Source organism: Notothenia coriiceps, unplaced genomic scaffold, assembly GCF_000735185.1.
Source record: "Notothenia coriiceps isolate Sejong01 unplaced genomic scaffold, NC01 NC01_scaffold00037244, whole genome shotgun sequence".
Lineage (NCBI taxonomy): Eukaryota > Metazoa > Chordata > Actinopteri > Perciformes > Nototheniidae > Notothenia > Notothenia coriiceps.
The window spans coordinates 13,768,858-13,795,096 of record NW_011369945.1 but is presented as its reverse complement, the minus strand read 5'-3'; the positions used below and the strand labels follow the sequence as shown (position 1 = coordinate 13,795,096).

Below are 26,239 nucleotides of genomic sequence, written 5' to 3'. Positions count from 1 at the left end.
TAATCATTAAGAACCATTTATAAACCAGAACATAGTTTTCATACATCAACACAGGCTCACTATTTGGCAACAGGACTAAGCCTTATATTGGCTACTTAGCGAGAATCAACTCAGTGAACAAATACATACCAAGGATGCTGGCTGATGAAGAATACGAAGTACGCTAAGTAGCCAATATAAGGCTTAGCAGTACAGATACATGTGGGCTCACTATTTGGCAAGCAACCGGTCACAGTTGCCCTGTTTACCTCATGTCTTATAAAAGCTTATTAATGATTTATAAAGTGTTCACAACCTGATTAATAAATGAATTACAAACTATTTGTAAACCCTTTATAAGGGTAGTCTTATTATAAAGTGGTACCCATCACGGTAAAAAAGATAGCTTCCTGGCCGTGTGCATGTAGTGTTTTGGGGTGCCCTGAGGGTTATTAAGATTAAGATAAAATACGATTTTTATTTTAATGAAACCCTAGGGGAAAATTGGGTCAGAGCTGCAGTGAAGACTAAGATACAGAAAATAAATTGATCATATTGAATGAAATATAATCTAATTTGACAGACCACAGCCTTGTCGTTCTCCCGGAAAACATTATAGATAACAGGATTTAAGAAGTCCTGCAGCTGCCATTTGGTTATTTGTGAGTTAAAGAACTCATGCATCCAGAAACAGCACTGTTGGTTATTTTTTGTTCCATCACCTTGAATTTTTCTGGATCTTTACGAATCTGAAGAGACACATTTTGTATTGGTGATAGACACAGGAATCTATTGAGATAAAACATAGCAAAGTCTCATCACATGTTTTTTCTCCTACTGTTTTTCGGTGTATGTTGTTTATTGTATTTCTCCCAAAACAAGCCTCTTTTACTTCCTTCCTGATCAGCATTCCTCTGCCGTTGCATCCCTACAGGCTGTGGCAGACAGTTTAGAAGAGAGGAGGGCAGCTCTGGCCCACATGGAGGCAGACTGTGAGGCTCTCTCTAGGTTTGTGACCCCTGGAGAGGCCGGACGTGTCCGGACACGACTCGCACAGATGAGGCGCTGCTGGGAAGAGTTGAAGGGGAGAGCAGAACAGCTGGGGGGGCAGCTCATCCAGAGCGCCTCCTACTGGCAGAGATACAATGAGAACTTTGAGCAGGTATGCAGCAACACAATAGAGAGGTGCAGAAATTGTGAATTAAGGTACATTTTTGAGTAAGTGCATTTTTTGTCATTGTCAGTGCAAGAAGGCAACGAGTGACCTAAAAGAGAAGCTCGACTGTCCTCTCACATACTGCTCATCATCATCTGAGACATACAAGAGCCTCCAGGATCATATGGTGAGATGAAATTCAATGTATGCCTGAATGTGATTATTTGGAATGATCTGTGTGAAATGTTAGGTTGACTAACAACAAACTAACTAATCTGAAGGGATTACATTTTCTTTATTTTTTTCAAACCTAAACTATATTAACATTTCTTACCTGTAATCTTCTTCGTTTAAAGCTGTATTCAAGAGTTTACTTGTTAGTCCACAGAGCTGATGACAAGCACATATCTGTTTCCTCCAGGATGTCTGCCAGGCGGTTGAGCAGCTGAACCCCAGACTGATGGCTCTGTGTTCAGCCATGAAGAGGCTTGCAGAGGGCAGCCAGCTGGAGGGAGAGGTGGCTAACCTCCAGAAGCAACAGGGAGAATTTTTGGAAAAGGCAGCAGAAAAGCAATCTACATTAGAGAGCCTTCTGTCATTGTGGCAAAGGTACGGCAAACAGTTATGTGAGCCTATGTTAATGCATTTTTTAGAAGGTTGGGGAAGTTGCCAAAAAAACGATGTTACTAAAATTAAGGAAAAAAAAACCTTCACTTGCATGTTTATCTGAAAGTGTCTCTTTTTGTGTAACAAGTCCTCTCTTTAGTCATCATGAGCTTAGCTAAGATTGTATCCAGGATGTTTTGCCAGCTGCTGCGATGCCTAGCTGTGCAAACAGTCGTGCTCTCTACCTCGTGTGTGTCCCTTAAACACTTACAAGAGGAGTGTTTGACAATTGAGGAGTTTGTCACATTGCACAAACAAATGTTATCTGGCTCAAAAAGGATTTCATTTTGATAAAATAATGTCTGTTTTGTTTCTTCAACACATGTATCTTATTCTGATTGTATAAACATTGCGGTTTCCCTTCTATTGTGCCTCTGCTCTTTTTGCTGAATTTCTCTTTCTATGCCAATTTCCTCTTTTATTCCCTTATCTTCGTGCGGTGTAGGGAAGCGAGATTCTGTCTTTGACTCAATCTGTCTGTCTCAGTCAGCCTGAGCATTTCTATTCTAATAATATGCTTCTCTCATCGCTTTCTTTGATCACACAATAGACTTGGAGAATAGATTGGAGCAATTGTTTCTGTCTCTTCCGTCTCAGTCACGCTGTAGCTGTTTAGAGAGTTAAAGCTTGGTGCTTGTTTTATTTTATTAAGTCAGTGACTTTTGTTATAATAACCATTTACATGTTTGCTGCTTAACTTAAGCTGAGTTTATACAGTATGTGTCTGTGTGTGTATCTGGGTCTGTGTGATCCTCAATCTTCTCCCCTGCAGGTGTTTTGATGAGGGATTACTTACAGGTCTGGGTGCTCTGGCAAGATATGGTTGCCCTATTATGACCCTGTCAATGATACTGAGGCTTGGTCAGATAATAACAGAAAAACCACACACTGTACTGTGTGTGTGTGTGCGCGCGTGTGTAAACAGAATGCTATTATCAATCTATTGTTAGATCAGCTTTTATTATAATAATTTTCAAAATGGTGCTGCATAAATTGTATTTCATTTGAATTCATTTGTCTGTAATGTATTGTCTCTGCAGATTTGAAAAAGAGAGTTCGTCCATGAAAAGCTGGCTGAACAGGTGTGAGTCTGTCTGCTGTCCAGACACTGACCTGCTTTCTGCAGACAAAGAAAAACTCAGGAATGAACTACTCAACGTGCAGGTGAATCATTTTTATATTTCTTGCTTGTTATTCACTAAGAGCATTTTGCATTTGTGTTTTTTCTTCCCTTTTTTCAGTTTTGCTTCACCTAATTCAGAGTGTTTCCTGCTGTTTTTGTGTTTCCTCATTTTTTTTCACCCATCCAGGAAATGCAGGGGGAGACGGCATCATATGAGGCTCTTCTGCAGGGGCTTGTGAATCTCGCTCTGTGTCTGTACCCAACAGCATCTGAAACTCGTGTTGAAGTGCTCAGCTACGATCTCGCGCAACTAGAGGAAAGATGCACTTCTGTGAAGAACAGCATATCACATCGGTAACTCTTGTTTAACTTTTCATACAAATTTTTTATTATTTTACTTTATCCCTCCATAATTCAACCCGCGAAATGTTGTGGTTCAATTCAGTGGTGTTTGTTTTGTTAAGATAAACCACTAATGTAACAATAGTAATTATCTTAATCTAAACTGCCTGTCTCCACTCTTTTAGACTTGAGCTGCTGCAGTGTCAGTTGTCAAAGCTGGAACAATTTGATCAGGCACTGCTGACTCTGACCCAAAGGAGTGAACACTTCCTGTCTGGCTTGAGAAGCTCTTCCCAGGTTGATATTGCTGATCTTGAGGCTGCAATTAGTCAGCTGAAGGTGAGAAATCAATACTTTGCTGTCAACAAAGATGTCCTTCATAGGTTTTGTATATGAGAGTAGTTAGAGTAAGCAAGTTTGTATTGATTGCTGTAGGAGCTAATGTAAATGTGTCTAATTGAAGCACCTTGTTGCAGGAGCATGAGGTGCAGCTACAGGCACATGCATCGCTGAGAGAGACTCTTCAGCAAAGAGAGTCCTCCCTGCTTCACTGCTCCACCTCGGAGGCCCAACAGCAGCTCCAAGGCTGGAGAGAGGACTGCCTGCAGCCCCTGAGTGAATCCCAGCGCCTCTTGCTCCTCCGTAAAGAGTGCCTGAATCAGTTGAAGACTTTCCTTGAGAAGCATAAAGCTGCAGTTCGTACTGTGCGCTGCCTTCATGAGGCAGTGGAGGGCCGGGGGAGCTGGGACCGCGCCAAAGCTGAAGAGCTGCACCATGGAATAGGGGAAGTGGCTAAAGACGTGGCCAGGCTAGAGGCGGAGGCAGTCGGGTTGGATGGGCAGCTGAGCAAGGCACACCTTCACCTGAGTGGGGCAGAGTGGCAGGCTCACAGAGACCTGAGCCACCCTCAGGGAAGAACCTCCTGCCGGGGACAGGCAGTGGCCTTGATGATGGCTCTAGAGGAGGTGCAGAGGGGGGTGGGGTGGAGGCAGAGCGAAGCAGACGCTTTAGGAGCATTATGGACCTCTTTCAGGGAGAGGAAGGAGGAGGTGATGAAGAATTTGAACAAACTGGACAATGAAGCGAGGCAAGAGGGGGCCAGAGAGATCACTGTACATGCCTTTCAAAAAAGGTTTGTAAATGGTTATCAACACAATTCAGGCCCCTAAATATATATTTGGTTGTAGCAAATAATGATCATAACTTTAAGTTTACCAACAACTTAAAGAGTTTTTGTAAGTCTTCCATATTGTTGAATATACTTTGTCATTTTCAAGTGCACCCTCTAAGCTATTCATTCACACACCTACTGTAAGCCAAACTGCGAATATTCCTCTATATAAATGGAGCCAAAATATCTTTTTAAATGTGAAAAAATGTGTATAATATGTTGGAATCAGGGTAGTAATCCCCATTGTTGTGTCCTGCATCTATTTCTCCCAGGCTGCGTTTTTTCGTCCAGCTGGAGGATGAGCTCCAGTCCCTGCAGCATTCCCAGCGGTGGTTAGAGGAGAAGGGAAGCCAGCTGGCCCTCAGAGACAGTGAGCTGGCTGGGGAGGCTCTCAGGGAGGTAGCGCTGGTGAAGACTGCCTGGGAGGACGTCAGGACTCTGATCAACAATGGGTGAGGACGGGGGAAGGCAGAGAAGGATTTTAACTCATACTGTACATCTTGTCTATGTTTGTTTTTGGTCCTACTGTGCAGAATAATTTATCGTTTAAATATAGAAACACAATAGTTAAACAGCAGTTGCAAATTATGTTGTATTTTCCTTTTATATCTAGTACAAATTGATATGCCAAGTGATAGTCTTGACCTTATTACTCTCTTTTATAATGCAGTCAGGAACAGAGTGGAGTTGTGGTTGATCTTCTACGCCAGTTCCACCACCTGAAGTCAATCCTCACCACTGTGGTGGAGAACGCTCAGGCTGTTGCTCACAATCTGCCCGACCACAACCACAATGCTCAGGAGGCCAAAAGGACTTTTACACGAGTTAGTACTTTTTTTTCATGAGAAAATTATGAATTGTTTTGGATATTTCTTTCAAATAATGCAGTTATTGCACAAGATGTATAGATATGATTCACACATCAAAACAAACAAAGGTATGTCAGGACAGATATTCCATTCTTCAAATCTTTCTTATATTGTTTGTGTATAACTAGTCTATATCTTTCCTGATATACCAACTGAGCATTAACAATCAGTTTTTTCCCAAACGTCTGCACTATGTTATTATGCAGTTATTGATTTAGACGTCTCAGAATGTAATATGCAGTTTTTTCCTGCAAACTCTCATCAATAGAACTGCATTTCAACAACAAACCCCTTATACTGTACCCTCCCTGTTCATACAGTATCTCTCCCTCTAGTGGCGGCCTGTTGTCATTCCTTCTGCACTCTTCCCTGTCTCTTTAGCATGACACGGTGCAAGCCGAGCTGAGAGAAAAACAGGAAGACATGGACCAGCTCATCTGCACAGTGGAGGACCTGCAGAGAGAGCTGGAGAAGGTTCCCAACTCTGATGCGAACTCCCTCCAGAGAGACATGGAGATGTTAAGGGACCAGTGGCTGGAGGTGAGTGGTAGTCAATAACACATGCACCTGTTTGAGGAAAGAGGGCCTGACAGCGGAAGTCAATGGGCGGTTTTTTTATTGAGGGAAATGCATGATACATCCTCTATCTACCTGGTCAGTCATGGTGAAATAATACTTTTTGACATTAATGAATTCTCCTCATCCACACACTTGGTCCTTCATGAATTCTCCCTGTGCCGAAACATGATAATGACTATGAAGAGTATAAAGAGATTTGTGGTGTTGTTCTCATTTGACTATTGAGGGGGGAAATCAATTATGTCTTCCAGATTACAGCTCTGCCAAACACTTGAGCTTCGCTTCTTTAAATGATATTTATTTCAGTTTTTTTCTTTTTCCATTTTCTCCTCTTGAGGGATTTAGTTTAAGGGGCTGCTCAGCTGTCACAAATGAGACAGAAATACAAACACGTCTAGACGTGTTATCTGCCTTTCTGTCTCCCCCTCTCTCCCTTTCTCTCTCTCACTTCTCATCACCACATCTGTCAAACCAATTAGGCCTTGTTTTCCTTCCATCTCCCAGTAAAGCATACCGTCCCTTGTTAAAGAGAGGGAAAACTAAACACAAGAGGGAGGGAGATCTTACCTCTCCTGTTGATTGAGACGTATTCTGTGCTGTACTCAGATACAATTCTGGTCTCTGTTCCTTTAGGTCTCAGAGAAAATACAAACCAACACAGAGAGACTGGGCTACTGTGTATCTCTGTGGGATGACCTGAAATCCATGGAGCAGGATATTAACCAATGGGCCGCCAACTCCATCGCTGATCTCAATGACAGTGTGACCAATCTCAGCGATAAAGAGCAGACAGAGACCCATCTTGCCACCTTTCAGGTCAGAGCCCACTGGACAGAATGTATAAAAGGATGATGGTGTGATAATATTCAGAATGAGTTCTTAGCAGGCGTGATTTAATTAAATTCTTTGGTAATTTGATCTGCAGGCTGAGGTTGAGAAGAGGGAGCAGAGGCTGGACACCCTGCAGGAGAGAGTGGCAGAGCTGAAGGAGCGGGCCAAACTGCAGGAAACCCCGTTACAAATGCAGGTATGGAATGGAAGACACATTTGGGAGGATTATTCTGACATTTTTACGAGAAATACTTATTTTCCAATTGTCTACTAAGCCTGATGTGGAAATACAAACACAAATACTAATTACATGTGCCTAAAATGAATATAGAAATATATTTATATGGATTTTTGGTTTTATAACCAGGTCCTGGAGTCAGACCTGAGGAAGAAAATGGCCCATGCACATGAAGTGTACAACCAGGCCAAACACACTTTGACCTACTTCAGTTTCCAAAAGCAGCGACTGGAGGACCTCATGTCCCAGATGTCCGAGCGGCTGGTGGCGGTCGAGGGTTCCTTATCTGACCTCACTGAAGCTACTTCTCCTGAAGACATTGGTACAGTTAAGGTACGACACTTTCAAAGGGATACAAGAACACAATAATTCCGCTATCCCTGTAACTTCACACCACTATCGACCATCCATTAACAAGGCAGAGATGGTTTATAATAATCATAACTATGTTTTTTATGAGTGTATTATCACATGAAACTAAGTATTGTAGTTTTTTGTTAGCATATCTACAGTACATAGGGGGCGAGTTCTTTCCCACTAAGAACCCATGTACAGTAGCACCACCATGTTACTACAGTAGCCCATAATGAATAAACCAAACACTAGCTGTAGTCAGGCACTTCAGGTTTTTACATAACCTGAAGACCATAGATTTGTGAGGGGAGATGGATTAAGTTAGTTGCGATCTTCCACCTTTTCATGTACAGGACCTGCAGAGTGTGGTGCAGCAACAGAGGGCAGACATGGACTCGGCTAGAGATTCTCTGAGTGCCCTGTGCAGATCTCACCCCTCTCAGGAGCTCTCATTCCTCTCCTCTGACCTCACCTCCATCGCCAAGCGAACAGAGGCTGTCGCCCAGCGCTGTGCCAAGACCAGAGGCAGCCTGCAGGACGGGCTACAGCTCCACTTCAACGGTAAGAGATAGGAATGTGGAATTATGGGGACACTGATGTCTTTAAACACTAAAAAGAGGAGACAAAATATTATAGACTGTTATTTTCCTTTGTTTTCTGTGCTTCAAGACACATCAGAGCTACCGCAGCATCACACAATGAGCACAGTCAGGATGGGAGTAACTTACTTATTTCAGTTAAAGTTATCTGACTACAAGAAATGAGTTGATACTTTGGCTCGACTATATAAGTGTTTCATATATGAAACATTAAAAATGTTCATTGAACATGTTGACTTAATATGATAAACACTAACAAGGACTGGATTAAGACTGAACAGCTTACATAATGAAAACTATAAAACCACTGAAACAGTTTTTCCTCTAAGTAGGAGTACACATTTTTAATAGCACTTAAAATCTCATAATCATCCATTGAAATAGTGCACAACTCATGATGCATTGTCATTCGTTCATGTTAGTGGTGCAACAGATTTAGTGTTGATTATCCTACATCTTTCCCCAGGGCACACTCAATCCGCCCACTACACTCACACTCATTGACACACACTGTCTGGTACACCGGTGCGCTCCCATTGCTCAGACACACACCTGTGCCACGGAGAGTAATGTTGCTCTCGTCACATCTGCTCTCGAGGGACTCATTTTGGGCTTGTTGCCAAGGTAACCCAGCGCTGCACAGCGTTGACACACCCACACTTCCCATCTGCCTCAACACATCGCCTCTCATCACTCTCCTCCCTTCTTTGCTGTTAAATACTTAACCATACATCAGTTTTTCTCAACTTGTCACCGTTTTTATTTAGCTTTAAGCTTACCTGTTGTTTCTGTTCCTCCGAGCAGAGCTCGTCCAAGACTTCCACTCCCGGCTCACAGATGTGAAGTCGGAGCTGAAAGACTGCTCTAACCAATCAGGAGATGATGCCATCCTTCATGCCAAGTTGCAAAGACTAAAGGTAACGTTGAACTTTAATGTCATACTTTTAAATGTATTTTTCATGGAGCAGTAAACCAAAAGCATATAGAGGGCAGGCCTCTTAGGTTTCAATAACTTCTTGATGTTATCAGGTGATGTCAAACTTTGACACACCTAATAAAGTTGTATTGTCAGTTAACAGTAATTATTGTAACAATGAATTTTGTATCCTCAACATTATTTACTTTGTGAACTTCTTGATGAAGGTCATCGAAAAGTCCTGCCATGTGTCGTTAATACTTAATTGGATGAAACTTAATCTGGGCTTGAATTTAACAAACATTTGGGAATTTATGGGAGTTGAAATGGAAGTACAAATACTCCCATAGTCAGACTTGAGAGTAATAACTCTGTGTAGCTTCTTAGGGAGGTATGTGTTACTTACTCAAAGATTGTTATACATCTATTTCTTTCTTTAATTGAAATGTGCAGGGACATACACGTTTTTATTAGCTACATATTCCTCCTCCTACATCCACAGGGGTCAGTGGAGCGGGCATCAGAGGGTGAGGAGCGTCTCTCTAAGGTCTGTGAGGAGGCCGGGAGGCTCCAGCTCCACCTGCCTAAAGCTGGAGCGGCACAGGTCCAGGAGCATCTCTCCTCCTGTCAGAGGGAGTGGAGGAACTACCTGGACAGCTGCTCTCAGAGCCGACGAGACTTGGAAGAGAGCATTGACCTTCTTAAACAGTAAGTCATCACTCTTGTTGTGTTGTGTGTCAAAGTAAAGGAATTTGAATTAAATAGAAAAATGCATCCACTCCTTTTCAGCTTTAATGACTATGTGGAGGGTGTAAGAGACTGGCTGAAGCAGATGGATCTCAGCCTCAAGAGAGAGCGTGTTTTTGGAGTGGAGTGCCAGCAAGGAACCCCAGACACCGCAGAAGAGCTGGAGAGGATGGAAAACCTCCATAAGGAGCTGCATGCAAGAAGGTATGTATATAGTATGTGGGTGTTTGAGGCCAAATGTTATACATGCCATAGCGTGGGCTGTTAAATGTTCTTCATAACATATCACTGTCTCTTGCAAGAGAGTCCATGGAGCGTCTCTGCCAGGAGGCCCAGTCTCTGTCTGAAGCAGGCCGCGGGTCAGGAGGAGAGGTCAGAGTGACAGGCCAGCTCCAGATGGAGCACCAGGCCCTCCTAAAGACATCCAGGGAGAAGCTGCGGGGCTGCCAAGAGAGCCAGGCCTTCGCAGAGACCCTCCAAGCGGTTTGGGCCTGGCTAGAGGAGATCCAAGAGAGGCTGGGGACAGTAGACAGCACCATGGGGACCAAAGAGGAGTTAGAGCAGAGGCTGGAGACTGTGCAGGTGAGAGGTGTTGTTCTCTTGCTAGTAGACTATTTCATATCTGTAATTTCCATGGAATATTTAATTTATTAAAATGCATGAAGTTTTTGGAATCTTTTTTTTCCTAATTAATCCATTTTAAATGTATTTAGGTGTATTGATTTTTTTCTTGTACATATATTAACAATACAACATACATTTTTTTTTTTTTTAACTAATAATTTCACAAATAATCACACGTCAGCTTTAAAACTGAACAAATTATTCTTTGTTCACCAGAATTGATCTAATCTTTAAAACGAAAAGTAACGTAACAAGCCTGCACTGCATCCTCTTAAAGCTTTTTCATGCTTTTACTATTAGTATGATGGGAATCATTTGGAGGACTTAGCTGTTGAATCATACCTATTATTTCAAAAGTCGATGACATGCTCAGCTGTAATATAATGTTACGTTTCTTTTTTTAGTTTGCTATTACAGTCTACAGTTGTTCTGGTTAACACAAGAGGGGGCTGTTTGCTTGAGAAAGTTTCCAAACAACTGATTTCTTAATCAAGTCCAATCTGACCCCGCTTTGTTTGAACAGGACATCCTGCTTTTGAAGGGGGAGGGGGAGGTCAAGCTGAATATGGCGATGGGTAAGGGTGAGTTGGCCCTGCGCAGCTATGGAGCCCCTGGACAGGAAGTGGTCCGCTCTCAGCTACAGGAAGTAGAGGATGCTTGGGCCACGCTGCTTGTGACTGCCATGAGCTGCCACAGGTAGACGGCTCCTTTTGTTTCCTCACCTAGAGTTGAGGTGTGTGTGTGTGTGTGTGTGTGTGTGTGTGTGTGTGTGTGTGTGTGTGTGTGTGTGTGTGTGTGTGTGTTGTGTGTGTGTGTGTGTGTGTGTGTGTGTCTGCTAATGTACAGTACGTGCGTGCGTGCGTGTGGGAATATTGGCGTTATTTGTCCATGCAGGGGTAACAGATGGCCAGTATGAATGTGGGTGTGAATCTTAGCCTGTATGTGATTGAAACAGGATAAAGGGGATAAGCCACTAAGCCAGTATAACAGACAATTTAGATTTCTTGGCTATATCATTGGTATGAAATATATACTGTTCCACTATTTAACAGTAAAAAAAATACACACACACTCTGTATTTATATTGAGCATTTTATGTCCAGATTTGATGTACAAAAATTGAGTTTAAAGTAATCATATTGAATTTAAATTTGTATAAAACATTTTTGTTGAACCACTCAGAAAAGGAAATACCATTATTATTTTTTGTTGAAAATGTGTATAAATCTGCATACTGTATAGCTCACAGATAAGAGTATTCAGATCAACAAAAGTTCAGCAGTCTCAAAATAGTTTTAGGGTTATAAAAAAAAACTCCCCAGATGTTGGGTACTCCTCATATTTATTCATATGTTCTCTGTTTATTCAAAAACTCTAATTCCCATATGTGTCAGTTACACACTAACACAGAGATCTATTGTCTTTCCTCCAGTCGCCTAGAGTGGACCGTGACGCAGTGGGGGGGTTACCTGGAGGGTGCTGCCCTGCTGCGCTGCTGGATGGAGGCTGTAGAGAGGGAGGTGCGCGCCCCTCTCACCCCCCAGCCAGGGCCCAGAGAGAAGGCCTCGCAGCTGGAGAGACTCAGAGCCCTGCTGGCTGACCTGGAGGACCACCAGGTGGCGCTGTCCAGCCTGGAAGAAAAAGCCAGAGAACTGTTCAAAAAGACTGGCGATGCAAGTTTTAATCATGGCGCCCGCACCCAACTGCAGGTGCAGTTTGATGACCTCACAGCGTTGGTGGAGGTGCGATGTTACTTCATCTTATATTGCATTTTACCAAAAATCTGAAGTGAGATACTTTTAATAATACTAATGGTAAATGGACTGTACTTATATAGCGCTTTATCCAGTCTTTAAGACCCCTCAAAGTGCTTTACATACTACATGTAGTTCACCCATTCACACCCATTCATACAGAGCAGTGTACCTTACTCTAGGAATTAACATGCATACACATTCACACACCGTTGGGCATGCCATCGGGAGCAACTCAGGGTTAAGTATCTTGCCCGAGGATACAGCGACATGTTGACTGCATGGGCTGGGATCGAACCCACAACCTTCTGGTTGAAAGACGACCGCACTCCCTCGCAGCCACAGTCACCCAGTACATTGATAACTATTTCTGTCTTTGTTTGTAGGAGAGAGTACGTCTAGCACAGGCCGTGGTGTTGGAACACCAAGCGTACCTGGAGGCTGTGAGGGAGCTCACTGATTGGCTGATGACTGCCGGCGAGGAGCTGCATCACTGGTCTGATACATCAGGAGACTCTGCCTCCATCAAAAAGAAGCTGTCAGAAGTGAGGGTAAGGCATGGTGTCCACATACAAAGAAATCCCCTTGTTGATGCCGGCTGACGCTCCTTTTGTTTGCTTTGTATGCACTATTGTCAAGGGAAAAAAAGTAAATAAAACAATCCTGAAAAAAAAATTCTGATCCACGTGTTGACAGATAATAGTATACCAAGTCTGACAGGAGACAAGCCTATTGTGCTTCAGAGTGGACATAGATGAGCTGTTATTTCATTACTTTGACGTTATTGTCAAACAAAGGAGACTGTTTTATTTGAACTTAATGTATTTTAAATCAAATGTGTCTCTCCTTGTAAAAATAGTTTGGACCATTTGAGTAAACAGTCTCATCTCAAGGTCTATTGAGTGGAGGTTTTAATCGTTTCACACAAAAATATATAATCAGAAGGATCTTGCACAGTTGTCATGGAATTGCAGATGTTCAGATAAAAAAAAAAAGAGGAAACACTTCAAGGTCTAAAGTTTTTGTGATTACTGTAGCAATTTAAGCAGCCGCTAATTACTTGTGTGATTATAATAGTCTTACCCTCAGTATTCTACACCACAAGGGTACATAATATAATAATCCAACCCAGTGATTTGTACAGCATCTGTTTTTATTTTCAGAGTCTTTAAATGGAGAAAGCTATTGAAACTCCTATCAGGATAAGTCTTCCACATGCTTCAAGTATATGTTCTAGTAGAAAACTTCACCCTGTTAGAAGGTATAGTCTGTTGCTAAGGTAACTGATTGCTGAATTATCTGAACCCATCTAATCTTAATGGACTCCCGCTATGAAGGAGGGCAAACTATGTACTGAATTGGAATTGGTTTTCAATTTGTTCCCATATCACAGCCAAGTATCTCAATCTCTCCCGGCACATTTTACAGACACTAAGTCGGTCTATTACCATGTAAAACGGTACAAGGGAAGAGCAGTGCAATTAATGCCTAAGCTTCTCCCTGTTCTATAATTCTGCAATTACGGAGGTGAGAAAATATGTGAGGAGATATTGATTTGCATATCAATTTCACACAGGGGCCCTAATTATCACATTATATATATCTGTGTTTGTAAAGGCGCGGTGTGAAGCATTTCAGTAGAAGAGCAAATATAATTTGTTGTCTATACAAGCTAGTTGCGCCGTTTTCATTTTCCATTCATGGTCTCAAGGTTAATGTGTGGTATTTCTTCTCACACACAAAAATGATCAGCTGCTGTTTTTTTTCTCCCTTTTAATCCATCAGTTCAATGCTATCACATCACACTCAAGTGTTTTCTCTTCCCACCCTCATCCTCTGAAGTGCTACCTTTCACAGAGAATGAGAGACGGGGAGGGGGTGTGATACAGGCGTTGGATGAAATTAGTTATTGTGAGAGAATACTCTGATGGCAAATAAAAATACAGGACATCAGAAGTGAAGCTTCAAAGGCACTTTCAAAGAGCAGCAAGGGATGGAGCAGGAGATATGTGAAGTCTATGTAGGCAGTTTTAAATAGAATCGGAGTTTGCTGTTTCCGTAGCCACAGTTTCCGTAGCAACTTTGTCTCATATCTCCCATCTCCTCAGGAGCGCGTTGAGTGTCGGCTGCTGGAGGGCCGAGAGCGCCTCAGCCGGGTTCGTAGGAGCGCTGCGTCCACGGCGGAGCACACGGCGGCGGGCGGCTGCGAGGCCATGGACCGCCAACTGGGGGCGCTGTCCCAGGCTCTGGAGCAGTGGGAGGGGGCCGCTCTGAGGGCCAGGGATGGCCTGGAGGGGGCCCTGGCCTCTGCTGCAGCCTCAGAGGAGGAATATGAGCGTCTGACCGCCCAGCTGGAAGACGAGCTGAAGGAGCTGGATGGACGTCTGAGGGGGTGGAGCCAGGAGCTGATCAGAGCTGAGGGGCGGAGCAACGGAGAGGAGGCAGTGGAGGGATGGCAGCTGGCTAAGGTATGGTAACATGAGTAAATGTCAGCTTAACGTTTTAATTATTCACTGTTGTTTACTCGTATTCAGTTCAGTATTCATTTAGTTTATTAAAAATTATTAATTATAAAAACTCTGTTCGACTGAGATTGGGGTTGGCAAACTGTGATGTATAAAAAGCTGACAGTGTCCAATGTGCAGCATCGTACTATGTTAATTTTAGAGAAGGTGATTAGCATTGTTTAATGGAAACTACTCACAGGCAAACACATTCACACACACTTACACACTGCAGACATACATCCTCTGTATTCAGCTCTGCTTTCAGTAATTATCCATTCTATTTGTAAATCCTTTAAACAGATTAGTCTGTAAATCAGCTTTACTGGGATGACGAAGGAGTGACAGCTTCCCATCAATTTCCCTTGTTTTCTCCTCAATCTGTCCTCTGTCCTCTCTACCCCTCCCCCTTTTGTTTATTTTGTGCCATTATTTTCCACTATCTCTCCCTCCCAAACATTCCCACCTTTCAATTCCTTCAGCCTTCCCCTTACTCGTTTGAAGTGTACAGTGATGTCTCTTTCGACCGCAGGGGTTATTTCTTAGATGCCCTCGCTCCTCACCTCCCCTGCTGCTCTATTTCTAACCTCCACAGGATGTTTACAGTGGGACAATTTCTCTGTATTGTCAAGGCCATACCAGCATGCACACCCTCACTCTCCTCGGCGGGTTCCTTCAGCCATGCCTTTCTCTGGTTTCCCTCAATTTGGGGCTGTCAAAGAGCAGAGGAGGAGTCTCCCCCCTCCTCCGTTTCTCTCTCTCTCCTCCTCCTCCAGCCGGTTTCCTGTGTCCAGCCTTGTTTTCGTTACGCGCTCGTTTGTGTGCGTTTGAACCAATCGCGCATCTGTGACGGCTGACAGCTGAATTCCACTGGGAGAGAGCGTGAGAGAGTGAGAAGGAGGAAAAATGTGTGAGAGGCAATGAGTGCAAGGAGTGGGAGGAGGGAGCGAGAAAGAGGAAGGAAGAGAAAGTAGAAGAGGAGGGAAGGAGAAGAGAGCAACGGTTACAGGAGAACAGGGAAGGAGGGAGAGTTGTGTGTTGGTCATACGTCAGAAAGAGAACAAGCGAGCGAGAGTCATACACAGAGAGAGAGAGAGAGCTTTTACATATTTCATGGGACAGGATTTCATGACTGTGTGAGTGCAGAATGTGAGGCACGCTGAGGAGAGCGGGAGAACGTTGTCCAAGGCTCCTTCCTGCCACACTGCGCGAAGAACAGAAATGCTATTGTACAAGCAACACTGTGAGTATGTGTTGGAGCGTGTGTGTGTGACAAGAGCTAAAAAGACGAAGACAGGGTATGAATAGGAATGCGATTGCACTTATTGAAGGGTGTCATGCGGATCCGTTGGGTGCTTGTCTCTCCTTGTTACACACACACACACACACTGAGCCAGCTGGTGTGTGTTTTGTGTTGTTTAGGATATACTGGAGGGCTTGCAGAGCGCCGAGCCGATGGCAGAGAAGTTGAAAGGACAACTCAACGACCTGGTTCGGTACTCCAGAGACCTGGGCTCACACTCTGACCGAGTCACCGGACTTATCAAACAGCACAACAGGTGAGAGGACATTTTTCTACTTAAGTGAACAGCGTGTTGCGGAAAATACTTTGGTGTTTGTTTTCCTTATGTGGATTTGAAATGAAACGGAGATTTGTTGGCTAAAGCTGGGTGATAACTTTATATTGCCATCTATGGAATGCATAACAGAAGAACATTGCTGCTTTGCATAAGGTTTTCACTTATATTTGCCATATCTTGGACGTAATGAGACCATGCATAACACATTTATTCATTCATTACCAAAACCACAGTAGAAGAAGCCAAAGTCCTCCCCAAAAAAACACTGATCTCAGGTCAGAGTGGGCAGGGTAACGGCACAGTTTTACAACCTTATTTGTATGAGAAGAGTGTGCTTGTGTGTTTGTGACCATCTCGCACAGAGAGTTGTTGTGACATGTATGTCAGCCAGACGAAGGCTAAAGGTGACAGAGAACAACCGAGCCACCAGTTGCTATGCGACATCAAAGCACCTTCCTTCACCTCTGCTTGTTCACGGTGTTAGTTAGTTTTTGTCCTTCTCCTGTTTAATTTTATGGAAGGCTGAGTGTAATTTGAGGGAAATATCATTTGGATGATTTTTTTTCATGCCCTCTAATTGCCTGCTATTGTTCATTTGGTTTAACGCTTGCTTGTGAAACACGCCATGCCAAAAAAGACATGTGTGCACAAGTATAAACATACAGTAGCATGAATAATTTATTTATTTAATTTTCTCGAAATATTGTAGAGCACTGGGACAAAGCACTGTGACAAAGAAATATTGGCTGACAACCTGAGTGAGGTCAACATGTTGGAGATGTTTTGGCGGGTAATTGGCTTTGGCTGCTGATTGGCAAAAACAGCACCCTTCCTCATTCACTAGACTTTTCAGTCAGTAGCAGACTTGGCCTGTGTGCTCTTAGCACCTGTCCTGCATTAAGCACTGCAGAAAGAAGAGCAAGGGGAAAGAGGTAGCAAAAAAAATAGAGTAGGGGGAAAGGAGATGGAGGTGGAAAAGGCAGTTTCAGAGCTCATGCCAGATTTTTGCCCATCACAGAAGAAAAAACTGCTTCTTCCAATCACATGCCAACCTCACTGTAATACCCTTTCATGCTCTTATCGCATCATTAAAACTCAAGGGTGTTTGTGCGTGTTAGTGTGTGTAAATGGAAGGTTGTGTGGCTTTTTTCTTGTTTTTTTCATGCCTCCCTTGGGACAGTAACTCCTGCTCAAACAGCTGAGCACCTTGTAATCCTTTCCATCACTTCCAGCCCCCCCCCCTTTAACCTTCACCCACTGCCCAATATGTATGAAACCCAATGACTCTTTTCCCTTTGTTGTCCTGCTTGTGCACATTAATATTTTGCATACTCTTAACAGTAAATACGTTTCGTTGGTGCAATTGAGGTTGTATCTTTGCCTGTAGTATAAAGAAAAGGATGTTCCATATAGCGTCTGAGTTGCTGAGGTGGATGGATAGTAACGCTTTTTATTGATGTTCTATCACAGACATTTCAAGCTTTCAATGTTTTCTAATAATTCCCTTACCTTTGCCATGCTGTAGTTGCCATGCACAAATAAAACAGCAAGTGAGAATTAAAACACTGACATGAGAAATGTTGCATTGAACTTAATAACAGGTTTGTCGCAAACGTCCAATGTCAATGTTCTGTGCTGTGTAGTTCTAGCTTTATACTCTGAGGGATATACTGTATGAACAATATAAATAATTCTGGATCCTGGTAACAACCAACTAAAATGTCAAAGTGTCCCTTTTTAATATATCATTTTGCTGATTCTAACCTTTCCCTCACACACTGTATCCCTGTCATATCCCTTCATTCTCACCCTTTTTCTTAAAGCATCAATCTGTCAACCCCAGTTTTCTCTGTCTTGTCACCCCTGTGAACTCTTGCCCCACTCATATGTTGCCTCTCAACCCCCTCCTTCGCACCACCATCCCCCACCCCATTTGCCCCAATGCTCATTCCTTCCACTCCACCCGCTTTGCCATTTCTCCACCTGCCCGTTCTCAGCCCTGTTCATCTCCCAGGCTTCCCATTCGCCTCCTCCATTGTACATGTACAGTATGTTAGCATCTGCACATGTCCTCTTTGTTTTGATGAGCACGTGGACAGTAGACGGCAAACACATCCTCTGGACCTAACCCCTTTTCTTTCTTTCTTTTCATTTCTACTTGGACTTCAACTTGTGAACAACATGTTAAATCTTCTCTCTTGTCCTGCAGCCTCAGTCTACGGGCATCCAGGGAGTGTCAAAATAAGGAGCGTTTGTTGGAGCAGAGGTTCCGCGCAGCATTGAGAGACTTCCAACAGTGGCTGGTCAACGCCAAAATCAGCACCGCCAAATGCTTTGATGTTCCACAAAGTGTTGCCGAAGCCTCCACCGCTCTGCTCAGGATCCAAGTAAGAGATATATTTTTCCCAGAGTGGACATCTGTTCAATTCCTACTACGTTCTTAAAATAATGTTAACATAGAATTATGGTAAGGTGCCGTCCTTTTGGTCTGCACATTGCAGGTATCATTTTAAAGTCACACTGTTGTTCAGCCTGTGAGCTCCTACTGCTCTTCCCAGTTTTGATTGTCTTTATTGCTGCTTGAAATATAAAGTGCATCACCTCCTGTTTCCCCAGGACAGACAAACTAGACACAGAGCAGCAAATATACAAATTGAATCACATTTTGTATTCAGGGATAGAAAGTGGAAGACTTGATATTTATTTGCATGTCACTGAATATTGCTTCCAATCCATCCTTTAGAAAAAGACCTGCATTTTTAATAACTTGGGTTGCACAAAATATAATAAAACTCATTCATACTCGCATGTCTGACTGCCACCCAGAACCCAGAATGGCCTTATTGTCACACACTATTGCCCATTAGCTAGCTGAAATGAAGCAGTACGGATTTCAAATCAAGTTGCTGTATAGTGAAGATGTTTAATTTATCCACTTACATAAACTAGATTTTCTGTATTGATTGTTCACCTGTTGAAATATATAAATCAACCCTTTTTTAATCAAAAATATTTGTGTTAGCTGGCACTGTTGCTTGTGAAGCTTTAAATCCTCAGTTTGGTTTAACTCTAAATCGACTGTGACAAACCAGGGTTCATTTTAGTATCCTAGCATGGATTGAGCAGGCTTAGCAAAGATTGCTACTACAAAGGAGATTGCTGAAAGTGAAATGATGTAATAGTTAAAAAATCAATCCACTTTCAAGGGGGATTGCTCAAGGGGATGTCTGTATCGACATGCCCACTGTTGAGTGTCCTCTGGTGGGCTTGTCGGAGTGGCGGGACCTGCCGAAGGCTGCATAAGCTAAAAGTGGGCACAAAGCCAAGAGGGATAAGAGAAAGCTCCACAGTGGGGTCTCTGTGCCATTCTCTTTAAAATATCTGTGTGTTTCTCGTTCTGAGAAGACTGTGTCTTTCTATGAGAAGCTGGCAGGTGTAAAAGTCTGGCAGACTCTTAAGAGCACCCCAGGGTCCTGGCCACGAGTCAGGTGCTGTCGTTTAAGGTGGTCCCCACATCCCTGCACCAGACCGTTAATTACCTCTCACACACCTGACCATGTCCACCACTACATCACCACTAAGGAATTATGGTTATTGCTTTGAGCTGAGCTTAAATAGTAAGAGTTACATTAATAATGTGCAGAAACTGATTTAATTGCAACATATTTTATTCAGTGTGAGCAGTACTTTATCAATTAACCAACAGTCACACAAAGAGGGAGTTCAGAATGTCAAAATAACATACGGTTACTTTTAGAAATAATTTGACAAAAGCATATGTGTGCTCCTTCAGAAGTTTCTTGTGTAGCCTTAAGGATGAGCGGGAATGTCATAGGGTACATGGCAGTGAAGGAGAGAGGAATATTGAAGCGGAGCATGTTTTATTTATTATTGACTTGGGGAGGAATGTGGAACAATGTTTCCACATGGCTGACCTCCAGGAGGGCAAGCATGGGAGGGGCGGGGGCATCCATTGTGTTACACTTAATTGGTAGTATACAGATACATTGGCAAGGGGAGAATGGTAAGTGTGAAGAAAACTGAATGAAAAGAGCTGAGGGAATGAAAATAAAGGGAAAGAGAGTGCGTGTGTTAGAAGCCCGAAGCTGCAGTGTGTGTGTAAGTGATGTGCTGACTGCACAGATGGTGGAGTGGTCCCTGCTGCGCTACTGTCATCGACTCAGCTCTGAAGGAGGGGGTGTGTGTACATTTTATGTGGGTGGGTACGAGGAGCTATGTAAAAACCGACACATTTCAGCCTGGCTGTACTGTCCTAAACTGTGATAGCCTCCCCGGGTCAGCCCCCTCCTTCTGCCCACGCATATGGAATGAGTAATGGCTCAGCCTAATTACTGCTTTTGACAGTGTAAAGTGAGATCCCAGGACACAGGGGAAACAAATCTATTGGCCATGTAGAAAAAAGGCCATATTGATTTCAGTTAGCCATCAACTGTAGCATCAAAAGCAGAAGAAAAAACAAGTTGTCATTCAGTCCATTTTTCCCCTTTCACTGTCACACTCTCCTCCCTTTCTGTGTGTGTGTGTGTGTTAAATAGTCACAGTTCCTTTGTCTTTGTCTGTGTATCCCCACAGGAGTTTCTGAGTGACAGGGAGCATGGCCAGGCCAGGCTGAGTACAGTGGGGGCCAGCGGGGAGCTGCTGATGGCTGTGGTGTCCAAAGACAGGGTGGAGGGAATCAAGGCCAAGGTGGCAAACACCAGAGAAGACTGGACGAGCCTGATGAGTAACCTGCAGCTGAGGGAGGATGCACTCAAGGTTAGTTAAAATGCAGCTTTGTTTGCATGCTGCTTTTTTGTCTCGTCTACTTTAAAACAAGAAAAGACAATCTGCATCTCAAGGTTTCTATATCTTTAAGTATTGGTTAACAGTACAGAATTGGTGGTTTAATGCATACAGATTGAACAATGTCTACATATTTGTTTACAGTTTGTGTCTTCTTCCTGTTTACCTTTTTACTCACTTTTTTTTTCATGGCATAGGTTGTGTGATTTATTTTGACTATCCACACAGAGAGATTTGGCTTTGATATCGTATATCTATTGACAGAGGACATAAAAACTAAACAAATTTCAACATGCTTTCTTGAATAGAGTTGCTTCAGTCTGTGTACAGGTAGTTTATTTAAGAAATTCTCTAGTAGTTTTTGACAACTTATGTGTACCATTTGTAGAACCTGCAGTCCCAGATGACGGAGTTTGAGGCCAGTGCTGAGCCTCTGCAGGACTGGCTGAACAGCACAGAGGTCAGAGTTCAGGAGAGCAGCGCCCGGCTACACGACCTTCCAGCCAAGAAACAGGAGCTCAGCAAACTGCAGGTATTGTGGAGCCAGAAGGCATGCAGTCACACTAGACTTGACGCCGTCTAGGCTCTTTAAACATCAGATATCCTCATAATATTCCTCACAGCTGATCATTGCAGCGCTCTTAAAATGATATTACCCCTTTAATTATAGTGTAAATGAATGGGTCTATCTCATAGCTTTACAGTTTTATTATAGCCACTCCTTAAAGCAATATATTTCTATGATGTATGTTCGAATTCTGTTCAAATGCATTATGTCACACTGAGAGTGTGCCTTTTACAGACTCCCAGTGTAATTTCTCTAATTTCCTCTCGTCACTGAAGTAAACCATTTTATTACACCAGAAATGGAATATTAAGTAGATTTCCCCAGGATGCTAAATAGTTGTAGTTCTCCATCAGATATGCATCCCTAAAGTGCAATCTCAAATCAGCTGGGAAAAGAGAAAGACCTAATTACATTTGTCGAGCACCACTGGATCAAAATAGAGCCTCGTCTTGACACAATAGTCGGAGGAAAAGTCCAGAAATCTAATTAATTCTCCGCCTGTCACAGCTGAAGCGCTGCGTGGCTAAAAGGCCCTTTTCAGGATGCGATAACAGTCTCTTCCATGTCTGGCAGAGACAAAAAAAAGAGAAACACGGAGCGTTCAAAAGATAAAACTGACAATAGAGAAAAAAACACATCAAGCCCATCTCAGAGCTCTGTCCTTATCTTTGTTGCTATTTTTGTATTTACTCGTCCCCCACTGTAGCACTTCTCCTTGCTGCCTTTTGTCAGGCCCTGCAAGCAATTACCTTTCTCCCTCAGCACCTGAAGTACAATACAATACACGCAGGCTTCACTGTCTGAACCTGTGTTGGCCAAATCCTCCTTACCTTTTTCAGATAAATACCCCATTTCCTTTTCAGTATTTTATCAGCCTTGTCCGCTTCCCCTCTGTTCTGAGCTGAAGTGTCTCACCAGATTACAGCATTTTCTTTTCAAAAATGAACGTCAAGAGAAATACTGCTGATGCTGCTTTTTTTACGAAGTCTTTATCCATGTATTCCGATGTGTTCTTGTTGCTCTGTCTTTTCTTGTGACATGTTAACTGAACCATGTGTCCTTCCTCTGTGCCTCTCCCACCTCCCTGTCATCGCTTTCATGGTTTTTGTTGTTTTATTTTGTCCTTGACTTTATGCGGTCAACACACAACCATCCTCTCCTATGTGCTCCATTTCGTCTCCCTCCAAACTGTGCTTACCCACATCCTATTGCTCCTTCATCTTTATTTCTCCAATTCCAATTCCACCTTCATCTCTTTGTCTCCTCCTGCTTCCTGCTGGTCCAGTGTGTTCTGGAGGAGATGGCGGGTCGGGAGGCAGAGCTGGGCGGTCTCAGGGAAAGAGCTCATCGTCTCTGGGAGGGACAAGCAGCCGGAAAGGGATTCGTCCACCGTGTATCCCAGCTGTCAGCGCAGTACCTAGCCCTCAGCAACTTAACCAAGGTAACTCCTGACCTTTACGCTCCTTTCTTGTAATTATACTGAGCTTCGGTCTAAAAAGAATGCTGCAGCATGCCGAAATGTGCTTAGCTTGATTCATGTGCTAAAAAACGATGGATCCTTCTGTCCAGCCATGTTGTTTACTGTTCTCTGCTATTTGCTGTGTCATGCATTATTCCCAAGTTTCTCATCAGTCACAGATTCTGTAATCAGCTTGCCTTGGGGTAAAATATTGCACCCGGGAAAGTCATGGCATCTTCGGTAATTTACCTGAGCAGGACTATCCATTTTTCAACTCCGAAAGGTCCTCGCAGCCTCATCAACATAAAAAAAGACTAAGACTGTGGAGCTCACCTTTTATCCACTGAAGCACTTTGAAAATGCCAGGGCTGAAATGTGTCAGTGCTTCAGAATCTGACCTTTTCACTTTTCACTGTCTTTTCTATAATTGTAGACCGCGTAGTACAAAACATAACTGACCGCAGAGTGCCAGTGTCCTTCCTGAGGAAAATGAGAGTGCTCCATGGTGATGAATGAGATGTATTTACTTTTCTAGCTAGAGTGCAGCTATTTTTAGGTCCTCTTCTCTGCCTGACATGGAAACAGGAATGAAATCTCTTTAAATTGCCACTTGTAGATTGTTAGTGTCGCTCTGTCTTTCGCCACTTTACGGATGTGAAAGATTTATGAGTGATTACTTCGAGCAAAATACATTGTGTTGATGCTGTAATTTTGGGGTGGGGATGTCTCTGGAGATTTCAGTGAGTAAAAATAAGAGTGTAATCCCAAAAGCAAACAGAAATATATGAACACACTGTCGCAAATCATATTGTTTGTTTTCAACTTACCCGTTTCTCAGAACAGTTATTAGAAGAGTGTGTTTACAGTATTGTGCTCTGGTCTCTGAAGGATAAGGCCTCCAGGATTGAACGTATTGTCGGAGAGCACCGCCTCTTCTCTCAGGGCCTCAAAGAGCTCCAGGATTGGGTGTGTGAAGCCCAGAGGGTCCTCCACACCTGCCACAACACCACCACGGACAAAAGCGTGTTAGAGGACCGGATGTTACAGCTGGAAGTAAGGAGGGACAAGAAGGGTGGGGGAATATAACTTAGTTTTTAGAGATTAGACTATTGTTAAAATGTACAACCCATAAAGACTGTTGATGTTTCCCCTGCAATACGCTTCCTTCAGAACATTTTCAGTGATGAAACGTTTCAATTCCAAGCCCCAACTAGCTTTCCCAAGTGGTGTGATTGTTGGTATCGCTGTTGCAAACACAACATATTGCTTTCTGTTTTCCTTCAAGCCTAGGGACTTCTAACAATATGGGACACTGAAATTGTTTTTACGATACTTTGGTTTTCCCACTGACTGCCATTTCAACAACTGGGGACAGAAACTACAAAAAAAGTTTCATTGATTTTCTTCTTTTTTTGTTTAATGATGAGAGCTATCGATAGTTTCTGGGGAAAACAAAAGTGCTATCCCTTCCCTGTTTTATTCACGCCATGGTTGCATTTAATTTGTGAGTTTAATCGGGCCTTCATCTTCCTGTGAAATCGTCCCAGTGGCAGATCAAATTGCATGGTGAAATGAAAGGTACAAATCTAAACACTGATCATTTCGTCATTCTATTGCCATTACATTGTGAATCAACATGAACAGATTTCCTACTTGATACCAGGATTATCACTCCAGCAGTATCTTGACACAGATAATTCAGTTTGAGACCGATGCATCAGACTAAATGATGTCAAGGATTCGTGCTGACATTATAACCACTTGAAAATCCTGTTGCAATGATTCGATGGTAAAAAGGTTTAGACTATAGATCGTTATTTCCTGTCTGATCACTCCCCTCTGTCTGCAGGCCTTGCTGGCTGCTCGTCAGGAGAGGGAGATCCAGCTAAAGATGCTCCTGACGCGGGGAGAAGCAGTCCAGAGGAACACTTCGGCTGAGGGGGTCCCGGTGATTCGCAAACAGATCCAGGACCTCAAAGACTCCTGGGACTCCCTGCTCTCTGCCTCCATTCAGTGTAAAAGGTTGTGATCATAAAGCAATCAACCTCTCAGTCAGTTGATAAATGGGACTGGGAACTGTCTAGTTTCACTTGATTGATTTCAGTTAGTTGAAAGGTTACGGGACAATTAGATTTAAATGCATGTGTACGTTGTATGTGCATGTTTTGTGTTATGTTTGTTCCCTGTGTGTTAACTGCATTATGTTGATTTAACAGCCAGCTGGAGGGCGCTTTGTCGCAGTGGACCAGCTATCAGGAGGACGTGGGTCAGTTTGTGCTGTGGATGGACCGAGTCGAGGAGACACTTAGCTGCTCTGACAGACAGTATTCTGAGATGAGAGACAAGACCGCTAACCTGGGAAAGACCAAGGTATCCCATCGTGCTTTTAATGCCTAGCCTTAAAAAGCCAATTCTAGCAACAACAAAAAAGTCTGTTGTCCTGTTCTGTTTGTTCTTGGGCTTTCAAATGTCTTATTTTATCATATCTTGTTTTTATTTAGTCTTATGTGTGTGCAAATAAATGAAAAAACGTTTAACTCTACGAAACATCCACTACATCAGCAACTGTTTCGCCTGTTTCTTCAATTTTCAGCAGGATACTTTATTTTATAGAGCAGATGTCATGTCTTGTTTCTAGTTCATATTTTTTCGGATAATTCCAAATGTGAAAAATCACTTTTATTTATTGAACTTCCTCCTCTAAACTCATGCAGTTACACCTATCATTCTCCAGAGCCTCCCGATGGAATTTCATGTAGTAAACTGAGTGTATTTTTGTGTTCTCATTTCATTCCAGCTTCTCTATGAAGAAGTACTGAGTCACAGCAGTCCTCTGGAGACCATTGCCACGAAGGGATCCAATATGGCTGAACACTACACTACCAAGCAGGAGGTGCAGCAGCTGCAATGTAGATACAATGCCCTCAAAGAAAAGGCCAAGGTACTCACGAAGCAAAACAAATCATTATTTTTATTTTTCCTCTGAAAGCATTTGAATAATATATTGATTTCCAGAATGTTTCTCTGAACACCCAGTCCCTGTTGTTTCATACATATCAATAACATTCCCACAAATGACTTAGTTCAATCATTGAGTTTCAAAAAATTAAAGCCAGTAGTCATGGAATTATGCTTACAATATCTACTACTGCTGTGTTTGAACAGATGTAACTCTTCTTTCCACCAATTTCTTCAACCTGTTTTGCAGAATGCAGTCGGTAAGGCCAAAGGGCTGGTGCTGGTCCATCAGGAATATCAGAGGGGCTTACATGTGTTTGAGGACTGGCTGGAGCAGGAACAGGCCACTCTGGCTTCGTTGTCCCACCCTGAGGGAAACGTGGAAACACTAGAGAAGACACTGCAAGAGCTACGGGTAC

The 26,239-nt window shown here is 43.0% G+C and overlaps 1 protein-coding gene across 1 annotated transcript in view; it reads left to right on the top strand.

Annotated features, from left to right (window-relative positions):
* syne1a (spectrin repeat containing, nuclear envelope 1a) overlaps nucleotides 1-26,239 on the top strand; it is a 96,486-nt gene that overhangs the window by 4,524 nt on the left and 65,723 nt on the right. The window contains exons 14-45 of the mRNA XM_010794282.1: nucleotides 914-1,141; nucleotides 1,224-1,322; nucleotides 1,557-1,744; nucleotides 2,842-2,965; nucleotides 3,112-3,278; nucleotides 3,452-3,605; nucleotides 3,743-4,398; nucleotides 4,710-4,889; nucleotides 5,108-5,261; nucleotides 5,688-5,846; nucleotides 6,519-6,701; nucleotides 6,811-6,912; nucleotides 7,084-7,287; nucleotides 7,662-7,869; nucleotides 8,712-8,824; nucleotides 9,326-9,531; nucleotides 9,613-9,774; nucleotides 9,873-10,152; nucleotides 10,718-10,890; nucleotides 11,627-11,936; nucleotides 12,335-12,499; nucleotides 14,057-14,416; nucleotides 15,875-16,011; nucleotides 18,242-18,419; nucleotides 20,626-20,808; nucleotides 21,224-21,367; nucleotides 22,689-22,844; nucleotides 23,751-23,915; nucleotides 24,712-24,884; nucleotides 25,079-25,232; nucleotides 25,660-25,803; nucleotides 26,071-26,235. Coding sequence (XP_010792584.1) covers nucleotides 914-1,141; nucleotides 1,224-1,322; nucleotides 1,557-1,744; nucleotides 2,842-2,965; nucleotides 3,112-3,278; nucleotides 3,452-3,605; nucleotides 3,743-4,398; nucleotides 4,710-4,889; nucleotides 5,108-5,261; nucleotides 5,688-5,846; nucleotides 6,519-6,701; nucleotides 6,811-6,912; nucleotides 7,084-7,287; nucleotides 7,662-7,869; nucleotides 8,712-8,824; nucleotides 9,326-9,531; nucleotides 9,613-9,774; nucleotides 9,873-10,152; nucleotides 10,718-10,890; nucleotides 11,627-11,936; nucleotides 12,335-12,499; nucleotides 14,057-14,416; nucleotides 15,875-16,011; nucleotides 18,242-18,419; nucleotides 20,626-20,808; nucleotides 21,224-21,367; nucleotides 22,689-22,844; nucleotides 23,751-23,915; nucleotides 24,712-24,884; nucleotides 25,079-25,232; nucleotides 25,660-25,803; nucleotides 26,071-26,235 — 6,174 coding nt within the window. The remainder of the gene's footprint in view (nucleotides 1-913; nucleotides 1,142-1,223; nucleotides 1,323-1,556; nucleotides 1,745-2,841; nucleotides 2,966-3,111; nucleotides 3,279-3,451; nucleotides 3,606-3,742; nucleotides 4,399-4,709; nucleotides 4,890-5,107; nucleotides 5,262-5,687; nucleotides 5,847-6,518; nucleotides 6,702-6,810; nucleotides 6,913-7,083; nucleotides 7,288-7,661; nucleotides 7,870-8,711; nucleotides 8,825-9,325; nucleotides 9,532-9,612; nucleotides 9,775-9,872; nucleotides 10,153-10,717; nucleotides 10,891-11,626; nucleotides 11,937-12,334; nucleotides 12,500-14,056; nucleotides 14,417-15,874; nucleotides 16,012-18,241; nucleotides 18,420-20,625; nucleotides 20,809-21,223; nucleotides 21,368-22,688; nucleotides 22,845-23,750; nucleotides 23,916-24,711; nucleotides 24,885-25,078; nucleotides 25,233-25,659; nucleotides 25,804-26,070; nucleotides 26,236-26,239) is intronic.